The sequence below is a fragment of the Pezoporus wallicus genome, unplaced genomic scaffold (genome assembly GCF_028554395.1).
Source record: "Pezoporus wallicus isolate ANWC-B61680 ecotype Strahan unplaced genomic scaffold, APGP_CSIRO_Pwel_v1 contig_8232, whole genome shotgun sequence".
NCBI classification, from domain to species: Eukaryota; Metazoa; Chordata; class Aves; order Psittaciformes; family Psittacidae; genus Pezoporus; species Pezoporus wallicus.
The window spans coordinates 634,667-655,587 of record NW_026637105.1 but is presented as its reverse complement, the minus strand read 5'-3'; the positions used below and the strand labels follow the sequence as shown (position 1 = coordinate 655,587).

At 46.6% G+C, this 20,921-nt stretch overlaps 1 protein-coding gene across 3 annotated transcripts in view; it reads left to right on the top strand.

Annotated features, from left to right (window-relative positions):
• CSMD2 (CUB and Sushi multiple domains 2) overlaps nucleotides 1–20,921 on the top strand; it is a 259,895-nt gene that overhangs the window by 19,427 nt on the left and 219,547 nt on the right. For all 3 annotated transcript variants that reach the window (XM_057403460.1, XM_057403458.1, XM_057403459.1), the window contains exons 2-3: nucleotides 853–1,069; nucleotides 15,103–15,215. In XM_057403460.1, the coding sequence (XP_057259443.1) occupies nucleotides 853–1,069; nucleotides 15,103–15,215 (330 nt within the window). The remainder of the gene's footprint in view (nucleotides 1–852; nucleotides 1,070–15,102; nucleotides 15,216–20,921) is intronic.

Below are 20,921 nucleotides of genomic sequence, written 5' to 3'. Positions count from 1 at the left end.
GGGCTGTTGTTCTCAGGAGAGGTAGCTCTACAGCAGGTCCTTAGGAATACTGAGTGGCAGGGAGTTGCTATGTGGTAAGCTTGGTGAGGAGTGGAAAGCTTCCAGAACTGGCTGAGGGAAAGCCAAGCAGAGATAGGTTGTGTTTTCTTCTTTTATTCCAAATAACTGCTCAAGACTGGTTTGTGTGCTCAAGCCTTTGAGCGTGTCCTGCTCATTCTGGAGTCAGGACAACTTCCATTCCTGATCTTTTGCCATTCGGTTTCCAAGCAGTCTTGTCCAGACGTACTGCTCATTTGGTGACTCAGTTCCTCATTATGTATTATGTCCATTACAGTTTTTGGTCTTCCAAGGTGAGGGGGGTTGTCTGTCTCTTTGTCTGCACGGTTGGGACCTGATCTTCTGTCTCTTATTCAAGTGTGCTAAGGGTAAAAGCGAGGGTCTGCTTTGGCCTTGTCTTTCTGCTGGTTTGTGGTCTCTGAGCCCCTCGTGCTTGAGGCGTGCGGCATGGTCATGCACAGTGTATGGCTGAGTGTGTTGGAGTCTGTGGTGTGCAGTGAAAGGGGGTGTGAGCAAGCATCTGTCTGCCAGTTACAGTCAGCAGCTGCTGTAATCCAGCTGTTAGTAGCCCATTATGTTTCCAGCTAGAGGGAGCAGCACACAGGAGATGGGTATTTGGGGTCCAAGTTCCTGCAGGGAGGACAAAGATGCATCTTTAGATTTTCCCTTTATCTGTTCTGTGGGACTCTGAGAAGGAATTCAGTGGAAAGAATCCTGTATGATGTATTTGATGGTCAATGTATTACCTGTGCATCCTACACGTTTGACTTGTACTTTTGTCTTTTCTCTTGCCAGCCCAGAACTGCAGTCACGTTTTGCAGGGCCCAAATGGGACAATACAGAGTCCAGGCTTTCCATACGGATATCCAAATTATGCAAACTGCACGTGGACAATCACTGCTGAGGAGCAGAACAGGATACAGCTTGTTTTCCAGTCCTTTGCGTTAGAGGAAGATTTTGATGTATTATCTATCTACGATGGACTGCCTCAGCAGGGGAATCTGAGAACAAGGTACGTTGTTCATAACAGGAATGTTGTTTATAAACATGTTCCCATTTCTGCCACTGGGATTAAAGCTGAGTTGGACATTCATGCTGCAATAAACTGGGAGCGCTTCTTCATGAGCAGTTCTTTTATAGTTGTTTTGATTTCTTATCTCTGATAAGGTTTGAAATGTTTCTGCGAGTGCCTGACAGTAATGATTTATCAAGAGTCATTCTAGACATCCAGAGAAGTTAATTAGAAAATGGAGCAAGAGGGAAGCAGAGCTAATGTGCAGAGGAGCTTCCCTCAATCCAGAAGAGATTCATAGAGTGGGAGGATGGATAATGGGTTTCAGTTTATAGCTCTGCTAAATGCTTTGTGGGTGCATTTGGGTAATTTCCTATCTTACAGTTTGTTCACCAGCTGGACAGGGGAGATGCTCATACATCTGACTAAACACTCCCAACCTACCCATTCTGTGATGCTGTGTCAGCATTTGAAGCAGTTGGTGATCTCAGACCTCCAGATCTGAGGCATAAATGAAATCAGCTTAGTGACTTGTGCCATGACTGCCGTTGTCTGATGTAGTGCCTGATTGCAGCTGAAGTCTGACAGTAATATATTCAAAAAGTAATAGAAACAGTGGCAGCATCCAGAGTTAGAATCCCTAGGAAGAATGCTGTAGTCGTGGACAGTCCTGGATATCAGTTTTACTTTAAATCACTTCAGCTTAGGAAGGATCCTTTTGACCTCAGTGTCGTGTCTAACCCAACTGGAAAATCAGAGTTAAAGAAGCACTGTTGAAAATGAGCTCTTTATGTAGATGATTTCAGTTATGCAAATAAATCATACCTTCATCGTGCAACTGTGCTTGAGAATCATCTTAATTATGGGACCTCATCATTTAATCAGGAGGTAGCGCAGCGCTTTGCTTTGCGTATTATGTAAAGGATGCCTACGTCTGATGGCAAATTCTGCTCAGGAAACCTTGTATGGTGAGTAGCCAGTGCTGCTGTTGGGCTGAGAAGCCCCTTGGCAAATTGCTGTGCTCATCAGCAGTGCCAGATGTTTCCTTTTGCCCTCTAGATGTCAGAAGGAGGTTCTGCTGAAGAAGCAAAACCCGTGCACGTTGTTATTTCAGAAGCAGGGTCACGGTGGAGTAAATGAGTAAGGCACTGTGTGCCAGTTGCATCCCGGTATTGCTCCAGTATTTGTGAGCATGAGAAGGCTACAGATAGATGTAATAGGGCATCTTCTGCCAGTTGACCAGTACAGCGTGAGATGGAGCCTGAATCCTGTCCTGAGAATTTGTGCCCTGGGGAAAGGGGAGGAGATGAATAAGGCTTTCCCTTCTGCATCACCGGTGTGAACTTCACGTGCAACTTGGGTAGACAGATGTAAGTTATGTGATGAAGCCAGGAGCACAAAGCAGTGCGAGAACGTTCCATCTCTGACGAGGAGATGAGCTGTGCAGGGAACAGTGTGTATGTAGTGCAGTGGAGGAAGGTGAAATAAGTGGAACAAGGAAAGGTATTGAGGAGGCTTTCTAGAGGTCTGAAAGTGCTTACGAAGGGCTTACAAAAGTAAATGAGATGGACTCTTGTATGATGGATGCTTGGATTCTTCCCCTAGATGTTTCTAGATTAGTGACTTCAAAACCTGGCACTTGCTCCACCGTGCTGTTTGGTGTCTCACTTCTTTGTTCATCTAAGATTTTTTTGTGTACATCAGTCTCAGCTCATTAAACTCTGTAGCTGTTGCCCAACATTGGGTTTTTTCTCTTTTTTTTCTTCTTTCTCCCTGTTTTCCTCTTTCCTGTGGCTATCAATTTTGCTTTTCTTCAGACTGCTTTTCCAATGTACTCAATTCATCATCAAAGTGCAGCACTGGAAGATGGATGACTGTTCATCATTTATCAAAGCTCCTGCTACCAGGAGGCAGGCCAAAATAAGCTGTAAGCAAGTGTAAAAGAAGGAAAAAACCCAACCTCAAGCATGCTCTTGTAGAGGAGGAGGTAACTGTTTAGATCAGCATGTTCAGGGCTGGTAAATGGTTAACAGAGAAACTGTATCTGTGCTTCTCCCACTGTTGGGCATCACTGATGGATTTCAGTGGGTTCTGCCTGCTTGGCTGGGAGAAGCGAGCTCTCCTGACATGTTCTTACGCTGATGGATGGAGAATGGTTTGTTGTCTCAATACCCTGCGCTTCCATTTAAGCCATATATTCCTAAGAGCTTCCTTGGCCTGATATGTCAGTGTCATGTCTATGTGTGTTTCAGGGAAGGGGTTAATTGTGTTTCTGTGCTGGCAAGCATCCTGTTGTCTTGCAATTTAATGTGGTGTGAAAGTTCTCTAATAGAATAAGAGCAGATTTAATCCAACGAGACATTTGCTAATAAACTGCTTTACTGTATATTAGGAAATTTGTGTTGTGCATTTGTGATGAGTATGTGAATATTAAATGCATTTCAATGTCTTAATTTAGATGTCCGGGGCTGTTGTCATCGTTCAGTGCCATGACTTTGCTTTGTTTGCTAAAATCGGAGCTTGCTTCTGCGTGGTTGCTCCTTCATTTTCTCCCAAGTAATTCCCTTATTTCCCCTCACCACACACTGGCTTTCAGCAGGACCACGGGCACAGGATCTGCTTGAAAGCAGAGACCAGCGATGGCTGCAGATTTCTCTCTCCCTGGTGTAGGAGTTGCGTTTTCACGAGGTCAGATGAGATTTGCAAGTTCCCTTCCGCGCCTCTGCGTGGCTTTCCCTTCTCTTAAGCAGTGTTTGTGCTCGTTACCCCTGACCAACCCCTCCCAGCTGCTCATCCTTCAAGTTCCCAACTGTTCTGCCCTGGGATCAGAGGCATGCGTGTGGAGACCTGAAAGCTGTGGTTGCTCCAGAGCGGCCTTCCTGCGAGTTCCCATTGTACCTTGCTGATTGTGGCATTGTCAAGAGGCTGCTCCAATCAGGTTGGTTTCCTGATTGGGTTCCCACTGCGCTGGGCTCAGGAGCTCAGCAGAGACCTGACTCAGATTTGAATATCTGGAGTTATTTATGGCTCTGTGATTGCTGTGGGGCTCGGGAGCCTCTTTGCACCCTTTTGTGTTAGATTTTCTTCTGTGACTTGAGCAGACAGCAGTTAACAAGGCAGCCATGTGACAGCTTCAAGCTTTTTGATCTGCTGACGACTTGCAGGACACTTCTAATGTGCGAATCTTAAATTAGTTGCTCGTGTCCTTATTTGAAGTTTTAGGCCTGCACTCAGGGAAAATACATTCAGGATCTACCTGGTAACTCGGTCGTTTCACGTGCCCGCTTCTGTTTTCCTGAAGGGACTGGGGCTGGGACTGGTCTGTTTAGGGCAGTTTGCATCTCCACAGAGGTCACTAGGATGTGTGTATTTGCACAGCGGTGAGGAGTGGTCCCATTCTGGTATCTGTGGAGTGTGTAGAGAAAGTGTTTGCACATCATTACTGCGATAGCTTCATCCTTAAAGCAGAGGAGAAATCTGCAGTGCTGTTAGCTCCCTGGCACTGTGCGTAACGGATCTTCTGGCTCACATCTCGCATTGTGTGCAGTGTCTTGTGTGGTGGACGTTGCTGTTGGTTATTACAGATCCTTCTTCCCTGACAAGTGGCTGGAGAGTTAAGAGGAGGATTGCCATCAACGCGCTGTGTATGCAGCTAAAAGCCAAAGGATCTCTTTGGCCATATTTAATTGACTGAAAGATCAAGTATTTTGTTTGAACTTGAAATTGTGTGATACTAGTGATGAGTGAATTATCTGCCGGAATGCCCTGTTTGCAGATACAGCAGCAGTACCTGTATCTCGCCTGTTTCTCCTTGATAACCTTTTAATTACCCCTTGAAAAATGGGGCTGGGTGACTTGTACTTAATTACCAACAAGAGAGCAAAGCTTTTGCTCTTAAAAACAACAGAAGGGAGAACAGGCAAGAAGAATTGTCCCCATATGCCATATGCTCTTACTTGCAGACACAAACTCGGTTTACAATGACATTCCAGGGTTCTGGCTTCACAGGTACTGGGCATGCTGGGGTTCAATGCCATTACAGAAATTCCTGGAGAAACGGCATTTGGCATCTGGTAGTACACAGAGCTGAATACAGTTTGTGTGCAGCCACCTTTGGACCTGTGACATATTCCTTTGTAGCTGCCTCATGTCTCCAAGGTGACTACAGCGCTTTTTGCTAAGGATAAAGATAAATAAAATGGAGGGGCAGCTAAATCCTTTTGTCATCTGCAGTGACCTCGGGATCCTGCATCCCTTTTGTCACTTCACGTTAACTCCATGGGGGGAAAAAAAACCCGCAAGAAAAAAGATCCGGAACACTTAAATTTGTGTTCTCTGCTTTGTAGAATAAACCACACTTTTTTTCTTCTCCCGGGCAGGGCTGTGTTTGAGCTGCTGCAGTGGCGGTAGAGCCTTTCAACAGGTCCTGCTGCTCTCTTCTGAGGGAATGCTGAGTATTTAAACTTCATCTGGAGATGATTGATGGAATTAGATCTGCTGGTCCAGGAAAGCTAATGGAGTTAATGCAGCTGCATCTGCGGCTGTTCAGATTTGAGAGGCTGTGTTCAGTTCTTCCGTATTTATTAGGAGAGCATGCATCAGGATGAGTGATAAAAGCTGCTGAGGAGGTGGGGGTGGGAGCTGTTCCCCTGCACCATGCAGAAAGCAGCAGGCTTGGAGGAGGCCTGATCTTGGGGAGCTGGGGTGATGGAGGAGCTTCAGCCCTGGTTTAAGGGTTAAAGCCTCTGCTCTCATGACATTAGGAGCATAACTTGTCTGCACTGAGTGCAGGGGAGTGTCTGTTGCTGGGCCTTAAGGTGCTGCTGTTACTCAAATCTTATTTTGTTTTTTTCAACTACTTTTTTCCCCTCTAAACTGCTGACTAACCACATTCACAGGTAAAATCTACTGGCAAACCTTGGCAGTGCCTCTGGCTTCATATTAAGGTATGCTAAGGGGATTAAATGCAGAAAGTTTGTTCTGTAATTGGGCACCATCTAAGAGATTTTAATTAAGCCTCTGCTCTGGCACCGTCTGTTGTGAGCATGGGATGCCATTAGTCAGTGAGATAAATACCTTTTCAAGGGGTGGGTTGAAGTAATAAGTAGAAATCGTGGGGAGGATCCTGGTGTCCTCAGTCTTCCATGCCCAAGCCGATGCAGCTCATGAAGCCTCCTGTTCCTTTGATGAACTATGAAAGGCAAGAAGGGGAGGGTGCCCATAATGTACCCTGCTGTAAGACATTGCTGGGTAATGATGGAGACAATAGCTGCTGGCACTCTACTAATAACTGTTGTATATATGAAAGTTTATCATGCTTTTGTGCATGGATGGATGTGATATTTAAACTGATTGTCATAGACTTCTTGAGTGGGTTCTTTCAGACAGAGCTGCTTTATTCTCCTACCAGGAGTGGCACTTTATAAAAGCACTGGGTGAGCTTTTGGGTCAGAGGAAGTGAGATTAGAGTTATTTTGGGGTTTTTTTTTTATTAGCAGTGGAGAGAGAGAAATTGAACTAACCCATAGCCCTTGCATGGGGCTGCTCGTTTTTTAGATTACAGTGCTCTGAGAAGGAGCAGGTCTGCTATTGTTACAGAAGGGAGAAAGCAGCCCAGGGAAGTTCAGCGAGTTGCCTCAGCACAGGGAGTTATTAGGGGATAGCTATTATTGCTGTGTAGCTGCAGAGCTGAGTGGTGAGAGGGTGGATGTGGTCTCATCCTGCCTGCGTGTGAACCTGTGCCAAATGTCTCTTGACTTCAGTGGTACAGAATTGGGTCTTCAAGAAGAATTTCACTTTTAGTCAATAGCTGTCAATATCTTTAGCATCAGGGTGGCCTTGGACTCTGGTAATTAGCATCAGTCTCCCATGAAGAGGCTGCTGTGAGCCCTGGAGCGGTGGATGTGCAGAGGTGGGGACTGAAGCAGCCCCGGCAGGGCACTGGGGTGTGCGGGTGGTCCCTCACCCAGCGGGAGTCGGACACGGCTCTGGGTCCTGTTCTGAGCCCCACAGCTCCTCGTTCAGTGGCGCGGGGCAGGTCACTGACCTCGGGGTTCCTGGCCTGTGGAGGGGCATCAGGGGTGATGTCTGCAAGTCAGACCTGTAAGGTGCTGCAAATGCCCCGGCTGGAGGGGCTGTGCGCGGGGCTGGGGGCAGATCCGAGCGCGGAGCAGGGAGGGCTCCCAGCCGTGCCTGCTGCTCATCGTCCTGAGGCAGGAGAAATGGACGTGCGCACGCGTTATCTTTCGCGTGCAGCGAATCTTTAGATCAAGAAGTTCTTGCATCTCTGAGGTCTGACCTTGAGAGCTTCTCGGGGAAAGCTCCTCTTCAGACTGTGTGTTCCTCTTATCAGAATTAATGGAAGCCCACAGGAGATGATAGGATCTTACTAGATGGTTGCAGATACAATGGGATTGTGGAGTGCTATTACTTGCAGGCTCAAATAGGAGGTTGACGAGCCTTTGGTGCCCATTGACTCTATAGTTGGGCAACAGAGGGTGGCCTGGCTCCTCTTGGCCTGCTAGGAATTGGATTTAGGTGTGCTGCCAGAGCAACTGCTGGTGTCTGGTGCTTCCTCATAAAGAATGTGATTGTGGCTGTTTGGAGCACACAAAGACTTCTGCTGGCCCACAATGCAGTAACTGTCCTTGCATCTTCAGCATGTTGTGTAATATTTAGGTTTGCAGCCGATTAGAGCTGCTATAGTGGAATAAAGGGTTTAGGAAGGAGATCAGTATTTCCCTTTGAACTGTTCAGTAGCTTATGTTGTCACTGAGCCGTGTGTAAACTGAAGTGCAAAATGCTGTAGTTGTAGCATTTTTCTGTAATATATTTTTAGCTATTGAAATCAGGCCCCTTAGCTATCCAGGGATGGCAAGGCATCCTCTCACTGAAGCTGCTCCCAGCTTATGTATGTGTGGAAAAGGAGGAGTGTGGAAACAGAAGGAAGTGCCAAATGCCAGGGCAGGCAGTAGCTCTGCCGGGCTGGATTCGAAGCCAGGGCTTTCTGCACTCCTGGGCTCTCCTGCAGGCATCAGCAGTGAGCAGCATTTTTATCCTGCTTCTGCTCAGTATTCAGCACAAGGTGCAGGTGAATAGAGAATTAGATATAACATGAATCAATATTACAGTCTCCTTGGATAAATCTTCATGGGCAGGAACAATGGGACTTGTTTCACTTTTCTCATCATACAACGCATCTAAAAATGAAATTTCTTATTAACCTCCTTTTTTTGGCTGTGCTGGCTGTGGAAGACAGCTTGCATGGTTTAGTTGTTCTGCTTGGATGCTTCTTTGGAACTCTCAGCTTTATAGGAGGCAAATTTCTGCTGTTTCCTTCTTTCTTGTTGCCATTAAATTTCATTATATATTATTACAGATGAAGATCTTAAGGAGTGAGTGCAGGCAGACCTGTGTTGTGGGAGGAAGTGAGAGTGCAGTTCACCTGCAAGTCCCCAGGATGGATCTCTGCTGTTGTCCCAGGGCTGTGTTGGCAGAGCAGTGCTTGCCTGATGCTGTGGCTTTTAATTCTCACTTGCGTGTACTGAAGACTGTCTTAAGACTGATGACTAAAGTCTGGTTCAAACCCTGATTTTGTATGCATAAAAAGAGGTGCACAGACTTGGCAGAGGAGACCTGGATTCACTCTCCACATCAGCTTTGGCTCTTTCTGCTGTATAGCTTTAGCTAGAGAAAGCACCTCCTTGTACTGGAAGGCTGGTGTGAATCTTGGTGTGCACCACACCTCTGCTATGGTGATGCCTTTCTGTGCACCACTTGCAGTGCATTTAGCAATAAGCCCTGTGGGATTTCCAGGGGCTCCTGTGAACTCTTCCCATTTATTGGATTTCACACCCCTGATAGCTTTTTGGGTTTTTTTTTTTCCTTGAAGAAAGTCAGAAATAACCTAAACCTGCCAAGGTTTGCACTGACTCTGCTGAGCCGTCCTTGGGCTCCATCCAAACTTGTCTTCGTTCGCTCAGAATATCCGCTTGGATTTGCTGAGAGGTAACTAAAATTTGGGGAACTTTTCTGTGAATCTGTCTTCCTTTTTCTAACAGCAAGACTTGAGAATACAGATGCTGAATTGTGTCAAATACCTGCTCGCATCTCCCTGCTGCCTGCGAGAGCGCAGGAAAAATGAGCATGGAAGAGACATGATACAAATACTAAAATAAATCCAAGTCTTCCTACTCCATTGCATTGTATGGAAAATGAAATTTATTGAGATTTGATGGTTAGTACCTGTTCCCAGCATGAGGCGGGAAGGCCTCGTACATTTGAGACAGCTGTGCTGGCTCGAGGCTCTATAAATAACGCTTTTCTAGTGGGAATTGACCCAAACCCCATTTTAAATGAGTGAAGAAATCCATCCAGGCTGGAATTTATGAGCCCTGTGGCTGTCCCCAGGGACTGTGTTAGTTAATGAAGCCTTTGTCAGTGTCAGAGGTAGGCAAAGGACTCTTGTGGTGTGATGAATTATTCTTGGCTTGGGGAAGGGAGGAAAGTGCAGTTGATGCCTAAGCCAGGCTGGCACTTGGGGTTGGGCTGTGTGGCGTTAGACAGGGACCTGTTTGCAAGCTGCCAGATGAGCTGTCTGCAGAGGTGCAGTGGATGTCATTGTGAGCGAGTTCTAAGGGACAAAGAAAGCTTCTTCCCTGGTGCTTGCTACTGTCTTGATAACAAAAACATAGTCTTGTATGTCAGAGCTAGTGGATTGTATTACCTTAAAAGCTACTTCATTATCAGGCAGCTGGGCAGAGGGGATGGTTGGAAAGTCATATGGAATAAAATGGGACATGTGGCATTGGTTGGCAGCAAAGAAGCTTGGAGCTGTTTGCTGAAATACGAACGGGATACACAAGGAGCTACTGCTGCTTGCAGTGGGCCTCTGAAGATACTCGTTCAGGATCTGTTCATAGCTTGACTCAAAAGCAGCTTGATTTTGAGCATAAATCATTCCAACAAGTTAAACCCAAGTGGGAACTGATACTGTTTCTCTTATATCATTACAGGAGCCTTTTAGGCTAGCTGAGATTGGGTTTTTTTTTTGGTCCAGAGCATCATTTCAGCCTCACGGGGATCAAACTGAAAGGACAACTGTCTAAGAAACACCACTGAGTTCTGCCTCGCAGACAGAGCTGGCTTTTAAGTGTCTGCAGCATGCATGGGCTGGAAGTGTTCTCACATTATGCTCTGCTTGTTTCATTGATGATTAATAAGAACACTTATGGTACCAGTTACTCTGTTAATATGGTTAAAAGCACTCATCGCATGCCCATACTTAAGAGGGAAGGGTGAATGTGAAGATAAGTGTTCCACTGAAACCAGTGAATTTCCTTGTTTCTGTGTGCACATTCAGCTGTCAGGCTGAATAAGGCTTATAAAGCTTGATTCACAGTCAGTTTGAAGTTACTGTCCTCTTTGTGTTGGCCCCAGTTGATAATGGCTTAGTTGAATAGTTAGTTCATGAATGCACCTTTTAAATGACTTTGGGTTGACTCCTGCCCTGTTAGCTGGGGCAGTGTGAAAGGGGACTCTCATGCTCATTCCAGGCTGTTTCCCAAAGACTCCAAAGGGCAGCTCTCACTCCAAGCTGTTGTTTTCCCAGCACTTAGCTTGAATACTGTCCTGGGATAGTGAAATGAGTGTCAGACTAGCACTTGCAGAGCCATGTCACTTAAACTATATAGTGAAGAGAGTGGTTCATTTGGTGGGAAAGTTTATTTAATAGGTGCCTTTAAATTACATGCAGGAAGAAAATCACTGAAGTATGGTGTAGTGTAATTTAATGCTGGGTTAAACGATGCAATCCAATGCATTTTCATTAGATGTTCTGAGACACTTCTCCAGCATTTATGCTTTAAAGGCTGTTGGATTGCCAGCTGCAATAACTATTTTGATTGCAGCCTGAGCTGATGGTGGGCATCCTACCAGAAAAATAATGTGCTCTGTTTTAATTATGGCACCTGCACTCCAAAGTGGGAGCCTGCGTCACAGTGCACGGTACAGTTGTACTTGATACAGTGGAGCAGTGTCAGACGCAACAGATGGAGGTGAAAGTGTTTGTAAAGGACCCGAGATGTGGGATGCCGTAAATCATGGTTTGGAAGGGACCTCAAAGCTCCTCCAGCTCCAACCCCTGCCACAGGCAGGGACCCCTTCCACTGGAGCAGCTTGCTCCAAGCCCTGTGTCCAACCTGGCCTTGAGCACTGCCAGGGATGGGGCAGCCACAGCTTCTCTGGGCACCCTGTGCCAGCGCCTCAGCACCCTCACAGGGAAGAGCTTCTGCCTCAGAGCTCATCTCAATCCCAGCCCGGGCAGCTCCTGGTGTGCTGATGGGTACTGGTGCTCGTGGCACTCCAGAGAACCTGTTGAAGATGTGGTCACAACAGCAGCTATTTTTCACTGCCCTCGGTTCTAGCAAAGCTATGTTGAGAAGGAGGTTCTGCTGTTGTGCTGTGAGGGGGAGCCATGCAGCAGGGATATTTGCGTGTTGGTGGCAAACCTGAGGCAAGGAATGAAGAAGGATGCAAACAGAGTAAGAGGATTTCGGTGTTGATTTGTTTTGGTATATTGATTTTTGCTGTGCTGTGGAGCAAGCTTATGAAGTGGTGTTTCTGGCACTGGTTTAGTTTGGTTCCTCACAGTAGGAGCAGAATTAAGCCAATGAAAAACACATTGAAAATCTCACACAATCAGTGTTGGCTCCAAGCAACTTCAGGGATAATCACTCGGTCCATTTGGCCAGAGGTACAGAAGAAATTGAAGATGATTGTTTGAGCTGTTCTTACCACCCTCTCCTCCTTGCTGGGGCCCTTGAGGAAAAACCAGGATCAGAATTTGCTGCTTTTCTTTCTCATTAATGTAGAGATTTTTTTTGTTGCTACACCGAATACAAGTGATGTCAGAATTGCTGCTTATGTGTGAGGCCGTGGGGGAAGGATTTCACATTGTCTGTGCCATCCTCCTGATCCCCACGCTTTAAACTTGCCTGGCCTGCGGATGGCAGATGTAGGGAGGAAGGCGTGAGGGCGTTACCCAGGCAAGGTCTCCTGCCAAGCTTGGCTGTTCTGGGGATTTGGAACAGGAGTTCTGAGGCTTTACAGCAGTGATTTGAGCATCAGTCCTGTTAAATTGCTGCTTCTCAAGAGGATTTTGCCTGTGCTCTTGCTTGGAGAAAACAAAGAACATCAGGAAAAGGCAAGGATTTCAATTGTGCGCGTTGGTTGAAGGCTGAAGAGGAAGGATAATGTTTATTTTGACTGCAGGTGCTCGCAGTGAGGAGCAGGAGCGGTCTCGTCTGGTGCAGGTTTTCCCTGCAGGAAGGGGAGGGTAGGAGTTGCTGCATAGATTTTTTTTTTTTTTTCTCATTGAAGCAGTATTTCCTGCTTCCTTCTCACTGAGTTTGGTTTTAGCACTAATGGGGGCACTTTCCATCTTCTGTTGGCAGCAAGGATGCTTGATGTGAAGGGAGGGCGGTGTTTGGTCACGTTTTGTGCTGTCGGGCATCCCGTTTTCCTCTGCTTGCCCAGGGACGCTCAAGGGACAGGTGAGCCTCTGAAGTCCAGGGCCTGCAGAGGGGGTTGGTTTTAGAGGTTGAGGAAGTCCAGAGGTTTCCATGACAATTGCCTCTTCAGGCAGTGTGGAATCACAGAACAAAGCCGCAGCTACGGTCTCATGCCCTTTTGCACAGGAATTCTTTTTCTTGTAAGGCCCTGGAACTAGGAAATACAAATACACGCTTAAGGGCAGCGTGATTCCAGGTGGCACTTGGGTCCCGCTGACTCCTGTGGGACACGTGTACCTGCTCGCTGCTCAGCAGAGGTGCAAGTGTTGCCCTGAATTCAAAGCAGCATCTGCAAAGTGGGGTCCTCCTCGTGCGTCGGCTCTGAACAGGATCCTTAGGTCTGAGAGAAGGGATTGGCTTTGGATGTCAGAAACCCCCTCTACTGCTGGCTCGTTCTAGGACACGCCGAAGCACCGCATGGGTTCTGCTGTCCTTGCCAAGCCTGGTCCGTGCGTGTCCTGGGTTTTTGAGCGTGGGAAGGGGGCAGGCAGCCTCTTTACTTAAACTGCAGAATAAATTAGTAAGAGCTGTGGGACTCTTCCGCGGTCCTGTGCAGGTAAAACGACCTTGAATCCTTACAAGTCCTGGAACCTGTGTGCCTCATAAAGAGGAGCGATTGTTCCTCCAGCCTGTACGATGGGTTTATGTGGAGAGTGGGTCTGTACTTCTCTGCTGACATTAAAGCATCATTGGTGAGCAACTGCCTGACCTTTGCCAATAACTGGAGATTTTGCTGTACTAAGGCTCTTGGGCAGCGCACGTCAGCTTGCATTAGCTCAGTCTGTTTGAAGTCATAGGATCGTAGTTAGCTTTAGTAAATTAGGGCCAGAGTGAGAGCAGTGGGGAAGTTTCCTCACTGTTGCTGGAAGCTGCTGGGGGCTGGTGGCAACTTTAAAGGAGAGCTTGCTTGGGCTGGAAACTGCAGTGTACTGGGGCCTTATTGCATGGCTGGAGAGAGGATAGTGACCCCAGAATGGAAGATCTGGTTTAGTTCTGTGGGTGCTTGTTCCATTCCATGTAGTATGTGAGGAGGAAATACTCTGAATCAAATACCGGCAGTTAAGGGGTCAGAGTGCTTTGTATCATGGGTGATCTTCTGCCCTCTCCCTAAGAAAGACCAGCTGCTATAGAGAAAGCTGTGGGATAAACCTCTGTGTGTGTGAAGCTTTAAACTTGCCATAGTTTGTTTATCTTGTGGTACTCGTGTCCCTGTGATCCAGCTTGAATACTCCTGATCCTGAATGATAGCACGCTGCAGGGAGCTCCTTCACTTAGTGCTGCTCCTGAGGTTTTGTGGAAGCCGGGGTTTTAGGGATTGCATCAGGATTTGTGTCCTTGGTAATGGCAGGCAAGAATCTGTGATGAGTTTGGTTTAAGCCAAATGTTCCTTATGTAAATCTATTATCTAAGGCACCTCAGCCAAGTGTGTGGAGAAGGCTTCTCAGTTATAAAAATGTAATTGCCTGAGAAATGTACATCAGCTGCTGCTGAGCTGTGTCACTGCAGCACCTGGGGACGGAGGATTTGAGGTCTGATAATGGAGCTTAAAATCACTGCTAAACAGACCTCTGCAATAATGCAGTTGTCAGTTAGCTCTAAGCCTGCAAGGAAAGCAGGTGGGAGGGGAGACCCCATGGCTGTGGGTTTCTGCAGTGCTGTCTTTGGTCTGTTCACCTCCCTTGTCCCTTTTTCATCCAGTTCTCTCTACTCCGTTGGGCACTTGTCTCTGTTCTAGGCAGTTCCTGCAGCACATCTCTAAGATCCTCTTGTGCAAATGATTTTGTGTCTGTGGGCTTTGATTTCCTCAGTGAGTAAAGAGGTGTTATCACACAATCTTCCCTGTGATATGTATTAGATATTAGCATGTAGGATGAAAAATGCTGTCCTTGGGATTGTTCTTGCAGGGGCAGCTGGGTGCAGGCTGGGAGGATTCCTAGAAACTTCAAGCCTTCTCCATGTGAAACTGCAGAGCACATACTCTTCAGGCAGCACCTTGATGGGCTTTAGTTAACTGGTGACATCAGGTTTTCACCTGTTCTTTTATGCTATTTCAGTTTGTGTTCAGGTTAACCTATCCTGTGTAATGCTTTGGACCCTTATCTGATATTTCTACTCCAGGGTTCTCAGAACATGTTAAAAGCATTATGGCATAATCTCTTGGGCTTGCTCAGCAAGCTTGAACATTGCTCCCATTTCATGGATGGGGAGTGTTACTCTGAAGGGTTGGGGTGTGAAGCAGATTGATCGGTTTTAAACAGTCTATGAGGAAAGACATCAGTTGTTATTCCAGTAACCCAGAAGGTGTTAAAAGCCTGGGGTGGGTTTCCCATCACTTGCGGAGCACCTCCTGAATTGAAGCTGTACCAGGCTGTGCTCTGAACCTCCCTGTGTGGTGCCTTGGCCAGTGGCATATGTTAGCAAGGGCACAGTGGTGAGTGTAACCTTCCTCTTGGTTTCTTGCAGGTTAACGGGTTTCCAGCTGCCTGCTCCCATTGTGAGTACAGGGGTTGTGCTGTCCTTGTGGCTTGTGAGCGATTACGCGGTCAGTGCTCAAGGCTTCCAGGCAAGCTACGAAGGTAAGTCTGCCCCATTCAGTGGTTGTCTTGAGTTTTACCTGCATTTGGCTTATGGTAGGATGGAAAACTGAGGTGCAGAGTTTACAGCAGGATATATACACATGCAGATGCTCAGTCCAAGAGAGGAGTGCCTGGTTCTCGTATAATTGGATCCATTCTTTTGGAATTCAAATTGCTGATTCCTTCCCAGTGTAAGGTATTCTTTCCTCTCATCATCTACTCTCCAAACATCTTTCAAAGCTTACTCTCCCACCAAAGCTAGGATGCCTGGGAAGGGGGGGAATGTGGGATTTGACAGTGAAATCTGTTAATAGCAAGCACGGTGCCCTGGGTAGCCACTGGGATTTACAGCTGAGACAGTGGAGACACAGAGCAGTGCAGAGGATGCTCAGATCAGTGCATTTTCCCTTTGCGTTCTCTTTGTGTAGTTGTTGTTATTCTTTTTCCTGCACCTTCCTCCCCAAGAACTTCACTTCATCTCCTGTGTTTCTTGTCATAAATGATGTCCAGTGTTTGGTGGGTGTGGGGGTAATGTGGAGGCTTTGTAGCTTCTGAGGATCTTGGACAGTGGTGTCATTAGATACTGGAAAAACTGTTCACAGGAGGCAGGCTGTGACCTGGTACTGCTGCATGAATGGCAGAAAGTGTTAAAATTCGGGCTGTACTCACGTTGATTATTGAACCTAGAATGTTTTTGTGTCTTCAGAAATGGTTTTCTTTGGAATCCTTAGAAGTTCCCAGCCTCAGTGATAATCCCTTGTGATGGGTCCTACTGGTCAGTTCCCCAACGCATGAAACCAAGCAGATGCGTTCATTCAGATGCTGTTGTAGCCTGTGCACTTGTTCAGGGTGGCTGTGTTTAAATCCCCTCTAATTCCTGATGAAAACCCAGGATGTGTTTGCTGGGCTGGAAGCGATGAGTGTGTTACGGGTGTTCAGGTCCGTGCTCTGCGCGTCCACAGGGTAAGTGCTGGCTGGGGCTGCTGGTGGTGCGTGGGGAGCTCAGGCCAGGGGAGCGCAGCAGTGTGGGAATGAGGGGCTGATCCTGTTGTCCACTGGCAGAATCTCTGCTAGAGCACTTCAACCTCTGTCTGCTATTGCTCTCCAACAGTGTGACAGAGGACACTTGATCTTTAAGGTCCTTCCAACACTAACTGTTCTGCGAGTCTACAATTCCACGTAGCTGGTTTTGTTCTTTCTTGACATTTAGAGTTCATTTTTTGGCATTTACACACAGTTGCTTGTACACTTTTTCATGTTTTTCTTTATTATCTTATGCAGCAGGTAATCTGGTACACAGGCTTGTTCCAAAGCTGCCCTTTAGTCGCAGCTCTAAAAATGATGTGAAGTTTATTTGACTGGTGATTTGGAGGCTTTAAAGTAGGTAACTGAGTGCATCTCCAGGGGAGAAAGGAAACGGACTTAACCTGTGGCAGTGAGTGTCACAGAGCACACCTGTAAATGAAAGCTTCATTCTGAGGGAGGGAGAGGGGCAGTTTGCTGGAAGTGCTGCCCTGGACCAGCCTCAAAACAAGCTCGTTGCTCTTTGGATTGTTAACTAAGACTAAAGGAGGAGACAAGTGTGGTTTTGATCCAAGGGCCGTGATGCTCCTTCAGTTCATTGGCAATCTCCGACTCGGCGAATAGCTTGTGATTCGATAATTCATGTTTAAAGACAGAACAATGCATCAGAGCCCTTGCAGTAAATGGCTCCTTTATGATCCGCTATCAAAGCATGTTCATTATTCTTCTCCTCCCTTTAAGCAATCGTGGGAAATGCACCGAAAGGAACAGGATTTTAAGATTGGAACAAAAGATGTCAGGAACTTTTTTCCAGGAGGACAGGAAGAACGTGTGGAGTTGGAGGCATCAAAGTGACACAAACCCATTGTGCTCACGCTGTCTGCTCTACCCTGCCCCGCTGGGAAATGCAGAAATGGAGGTGGCCTTTATCTGAGTTAATATCTTGCTGGCTTATCTCGTTGTATGATGCCTGCGTGATAAGATCTCTTACAAGCAATTGCTTGAAAACAACACAGACGTTTCTGCTCATACCTGTGGATGCGTTTCTTCATCTCTGGTTCATTCAGGAGACACACTCCAGCTCTGCATTCACTGGCTGAACAAGGGAGAGCTCAAGTGCGTTGCTGGTGGGATCTGTTAAACCTCTGAGGGGTTAGAGATGCTGTAAGAGCAGCCAGGGACAGAGTGGGGGATGAAAAGCCTGCCGAGCCTTTTCTCAAGTCCCAGGTGAGGCGAGTGCCAGCAGTGGAATTTGAGGAGCAGCCAGCTCGGGGCTGCTGGGCTGTGATGCTTCCTCCTTGACCTCATGGTTTTCTGACTCCATTGTGTGTTATTGTGCCTGGCTGCGGGATCTTCCTTAATCCTCTCTTCCTTGTTGTCTGATTTCCTCATCTTTCTTCATTTAGTTTCTAGTGTGTTGCCAGCTTGTTTCTGTCGGTTTTCATTGTCTGCTTCTTCATCTTCTCCAGTGTCTGAACTGTTTGTTGTGATTTTTCTTTAGATTCCAAATATTGTTTCAGAGCTCAATAAACAGCAGGGATTTAAAAGTCATTCTTCTGCCGTGGAAGAGAGTGTTGAGAGCAAACAGGCTGGGGGTGCTGCATCTCTGGATTTAAGGCATCAGATCACAGGGTGACAGCTTTAAATCTGGCTTCTCTTCCCAGCTGTGGTGCAGATGTTCTGCATGATTGCACTTGGGTTGTGTAGTCTGGTTCCCAGCTTCTGAGTTGCAAGACAGGGGCAGAATGGGTCAATTCATGAATGCATGTCCTGCATTCAGGAGCTGCCCTGTGGCATTGGGAACATGGGAAAACCGGCAGCGATGTCACAGGTTGAGAGGAGACACGATGTGATCAGCACAAATACATGTCGTTCAGTGCATGATTTGGGAAGAGGAACTGGGGTGACCATCTCAGTATGACTGGGCATGAGAAATGGTTAGCTTTTGCTGAATTAAACCCAGAAACTTTCATTTCCATTTGAATACAATGCTTTGATCTGAAGGTGATGTTTTCACTTAAGAGATTCTTCTACTAAAAAGCAGCAGTTTTTACCAAGCTCAATTTCAGAATGTGTCATTTAGAAAATACTGAAGTGCTTTCATGCTTTTAGCATCGTTAAATTTGTATTTTTCCCTGCTGAAGAGTCCTTTGAATTCAGCCTGATTTCCCAATTAGCCCTGTTCACCCTCAGACTCTGGGATTCCTTCCTTTTTTTATAACTAACTGGTGGTTCTCCAGAACCCCAAACCCTGAACCAGCTGCTGTGAAGCGTTTCATTTGCACTGCGGGAGAGGCAGCTATAAATAATCCCAGTTAGAGTTTTACTGGGACGTGAATCCTGACAGTTTCATCTTGTGAGAAATATTCCTGGAGATTTAATGACCAGGAATGACCAATGCTCCCATTTATTGCTTCCCTGGAAGGTGGGGGAAGGCACATGCCCAGGCTACAGTGTGAAATTAATTGCAATCACTGCTGCTGCACACCTGATGAATGCATCGCAAGCTGACATTTAAAACAAATTGGGCAAGTCTTTTACAATGAGAGGAAAATGGATATAAATTCCACATCATTTCCTCAATAATGCTAATAACTGTTCCTGATGAATAGCGGGTTGGGTTTTTAGTTTACTAATTTAGACATAAAATTACTGCTTATAAGCCATTACCTCCTGGCTGCCTTGTTAGCCCTGAGGGTAGGAAAAATAGAAAGGGATTTAAGGAAGGATCCCTGAACCTGCTCTTCATCATACATGACTAGAGAGCAGTGCTATAAAGCACTTGAGGCTCGTGAGCCTAATGAAGCTTTATGCTTTTCCAGGCTGCTCAGATCCTTCTTGCAGAGACTCGGTGAGCATTCATCAAACCCTAAGCGAGCAGTCAGGGCTGGAGTTCTTCTGTATCCCAAGGGGGAGAGATGGCATTTCCTTTGTTGGCTGACCAGATGTTTTCTTCAGGCAGTGCTGAAGTGTGGAGAAGGCACAGGGCTCTCACTTGAGACTGGTCCTGCTGTGGCTAGACCAGTGTTGTCCAGTGGATTTCTGGTAGGATCAGGAAGGAATTGGATTCTCCCTTTAGCGTTGTCCCTGTCCTGTTATATTATCATAGTATCCCAGGCTGGGTTCAGTAGGAAGGGACCTTAAAGCTCACCCAGTTCCAACCCCTGCCACGGGCAGGGACACCTTCCACTAGAGCAGCTTGCTCCAAGCCCCGTCCAACCTGGCCCTGAGCACTGCCAGGGGTCTCGGTCGGTTTTGCTTTGTGCCTCGGGTTCTCTGTCTCAGATGGAATTATGTGTTCATTCCTGGTGTTAGGGTTCTAACAAGAGAAGTGCAGTATGAAAGCAGAGGGATGTGGTAATGTTGCATGCTTCAGGAGCCCTCATCTGTGTACCTTTTAGAGTTTTAATGTTCGTTTTCTGTTCTCCAAAAGCCAAGTTCAGTCAGAAACCCCTGGGGAGAACTGGGGCATTTTGGCCTCTGGACTCCATTGTTGCACTTCCCAGCAGTGCTTCTGCAGCAAAATTTAGCAGTAGGTGAAGATTTTCCTCCCCAAGACATGGTGTTTGATTACAGCTGCAGCAAATTTGATAGCGGCAAACACTGAGTGCCTGATTGAAAAGAAACAATTATGCCTAGAAGAACACTGCTTATTTTAAGAAATTAGAAGCGCTTAAATACAGAGGGAAACAGCCCCAAGTAAATGGTGCTGTTTTCCTTCATAATAAATACTCTGCTCTTTCTCAAGCACAAATATCTCATTCTTTAGAGGGTTGTTTGTGGAGCTGGGCATACATTGATTTAGAAAATACAATTAAAAACTGGTTCCTGTCCCTTTTTGACCATTCATTTTGCTAAACCCAGATGAGGTTTCCTGACTGCAAGACATCCACGGAGCAGCCGGAGCTGTGAAACTGCTTCATTTCTGCTTTCCCATCTCTGCTGGACTTTACGGTAGCAGTTGCCCCATTGATGGAAGCCACATTGGTCACTTGGAGTTCTCTGTCCTTAGGAACAGAACAGTGAAGGTTGTCATAAAAGCAGATAATAACTGTGCACATCAGCTCCCGGTGATGGTGAAGGCCGGCGTTGTCCTTGGGAGGGGGAAATGGGCATCCCCAAGGCCTTGGGCAGTGTGCATTTTTTGGGAACCCTCTGATAAACTGGGGAATAGCGCTCCCGTTTTTCCAAGAGCAGAGTGGAGGAATCTGGAAGCACAGATCCTTTGTCTTTTGAAAATGACTCTTCAGTGTAAAACTCTGGATGCTGGAGGGTATTGACTCTTCAACAGCTACTTTTACTTTGGTCTGCTTAGTATTGGGTATGTTGAGTGGGTACTATAAAGCCTTCAAGGACTGTGCAGTTCCTTTTAGGACTTGACTTTAATAGCTACAGCTCTTTACCTCCCATTCAGTCAGCTGTTCCTGTGGTTTTTGCCATTTCATCCTTATCCGCTGTGCTTAATGTACCTTGTTCTAGTGGCTTTTTGTTCTTTGTTTACTATGCCTCCTAATTTTAGTATCACTTGTGACCTGGGGAGGATGTAGCTTTGTCTCCCTCAGGGTCATCTCTCCCTCCTCCTCCTGTATCTCACAAGATTCAGGGTCGTGCTGGAGTCATGGAGTCCCTGGGAAATCCCAGACTGCTGATGGGAGGTAGGAATGTGAGTCAGCAGAGAGCACT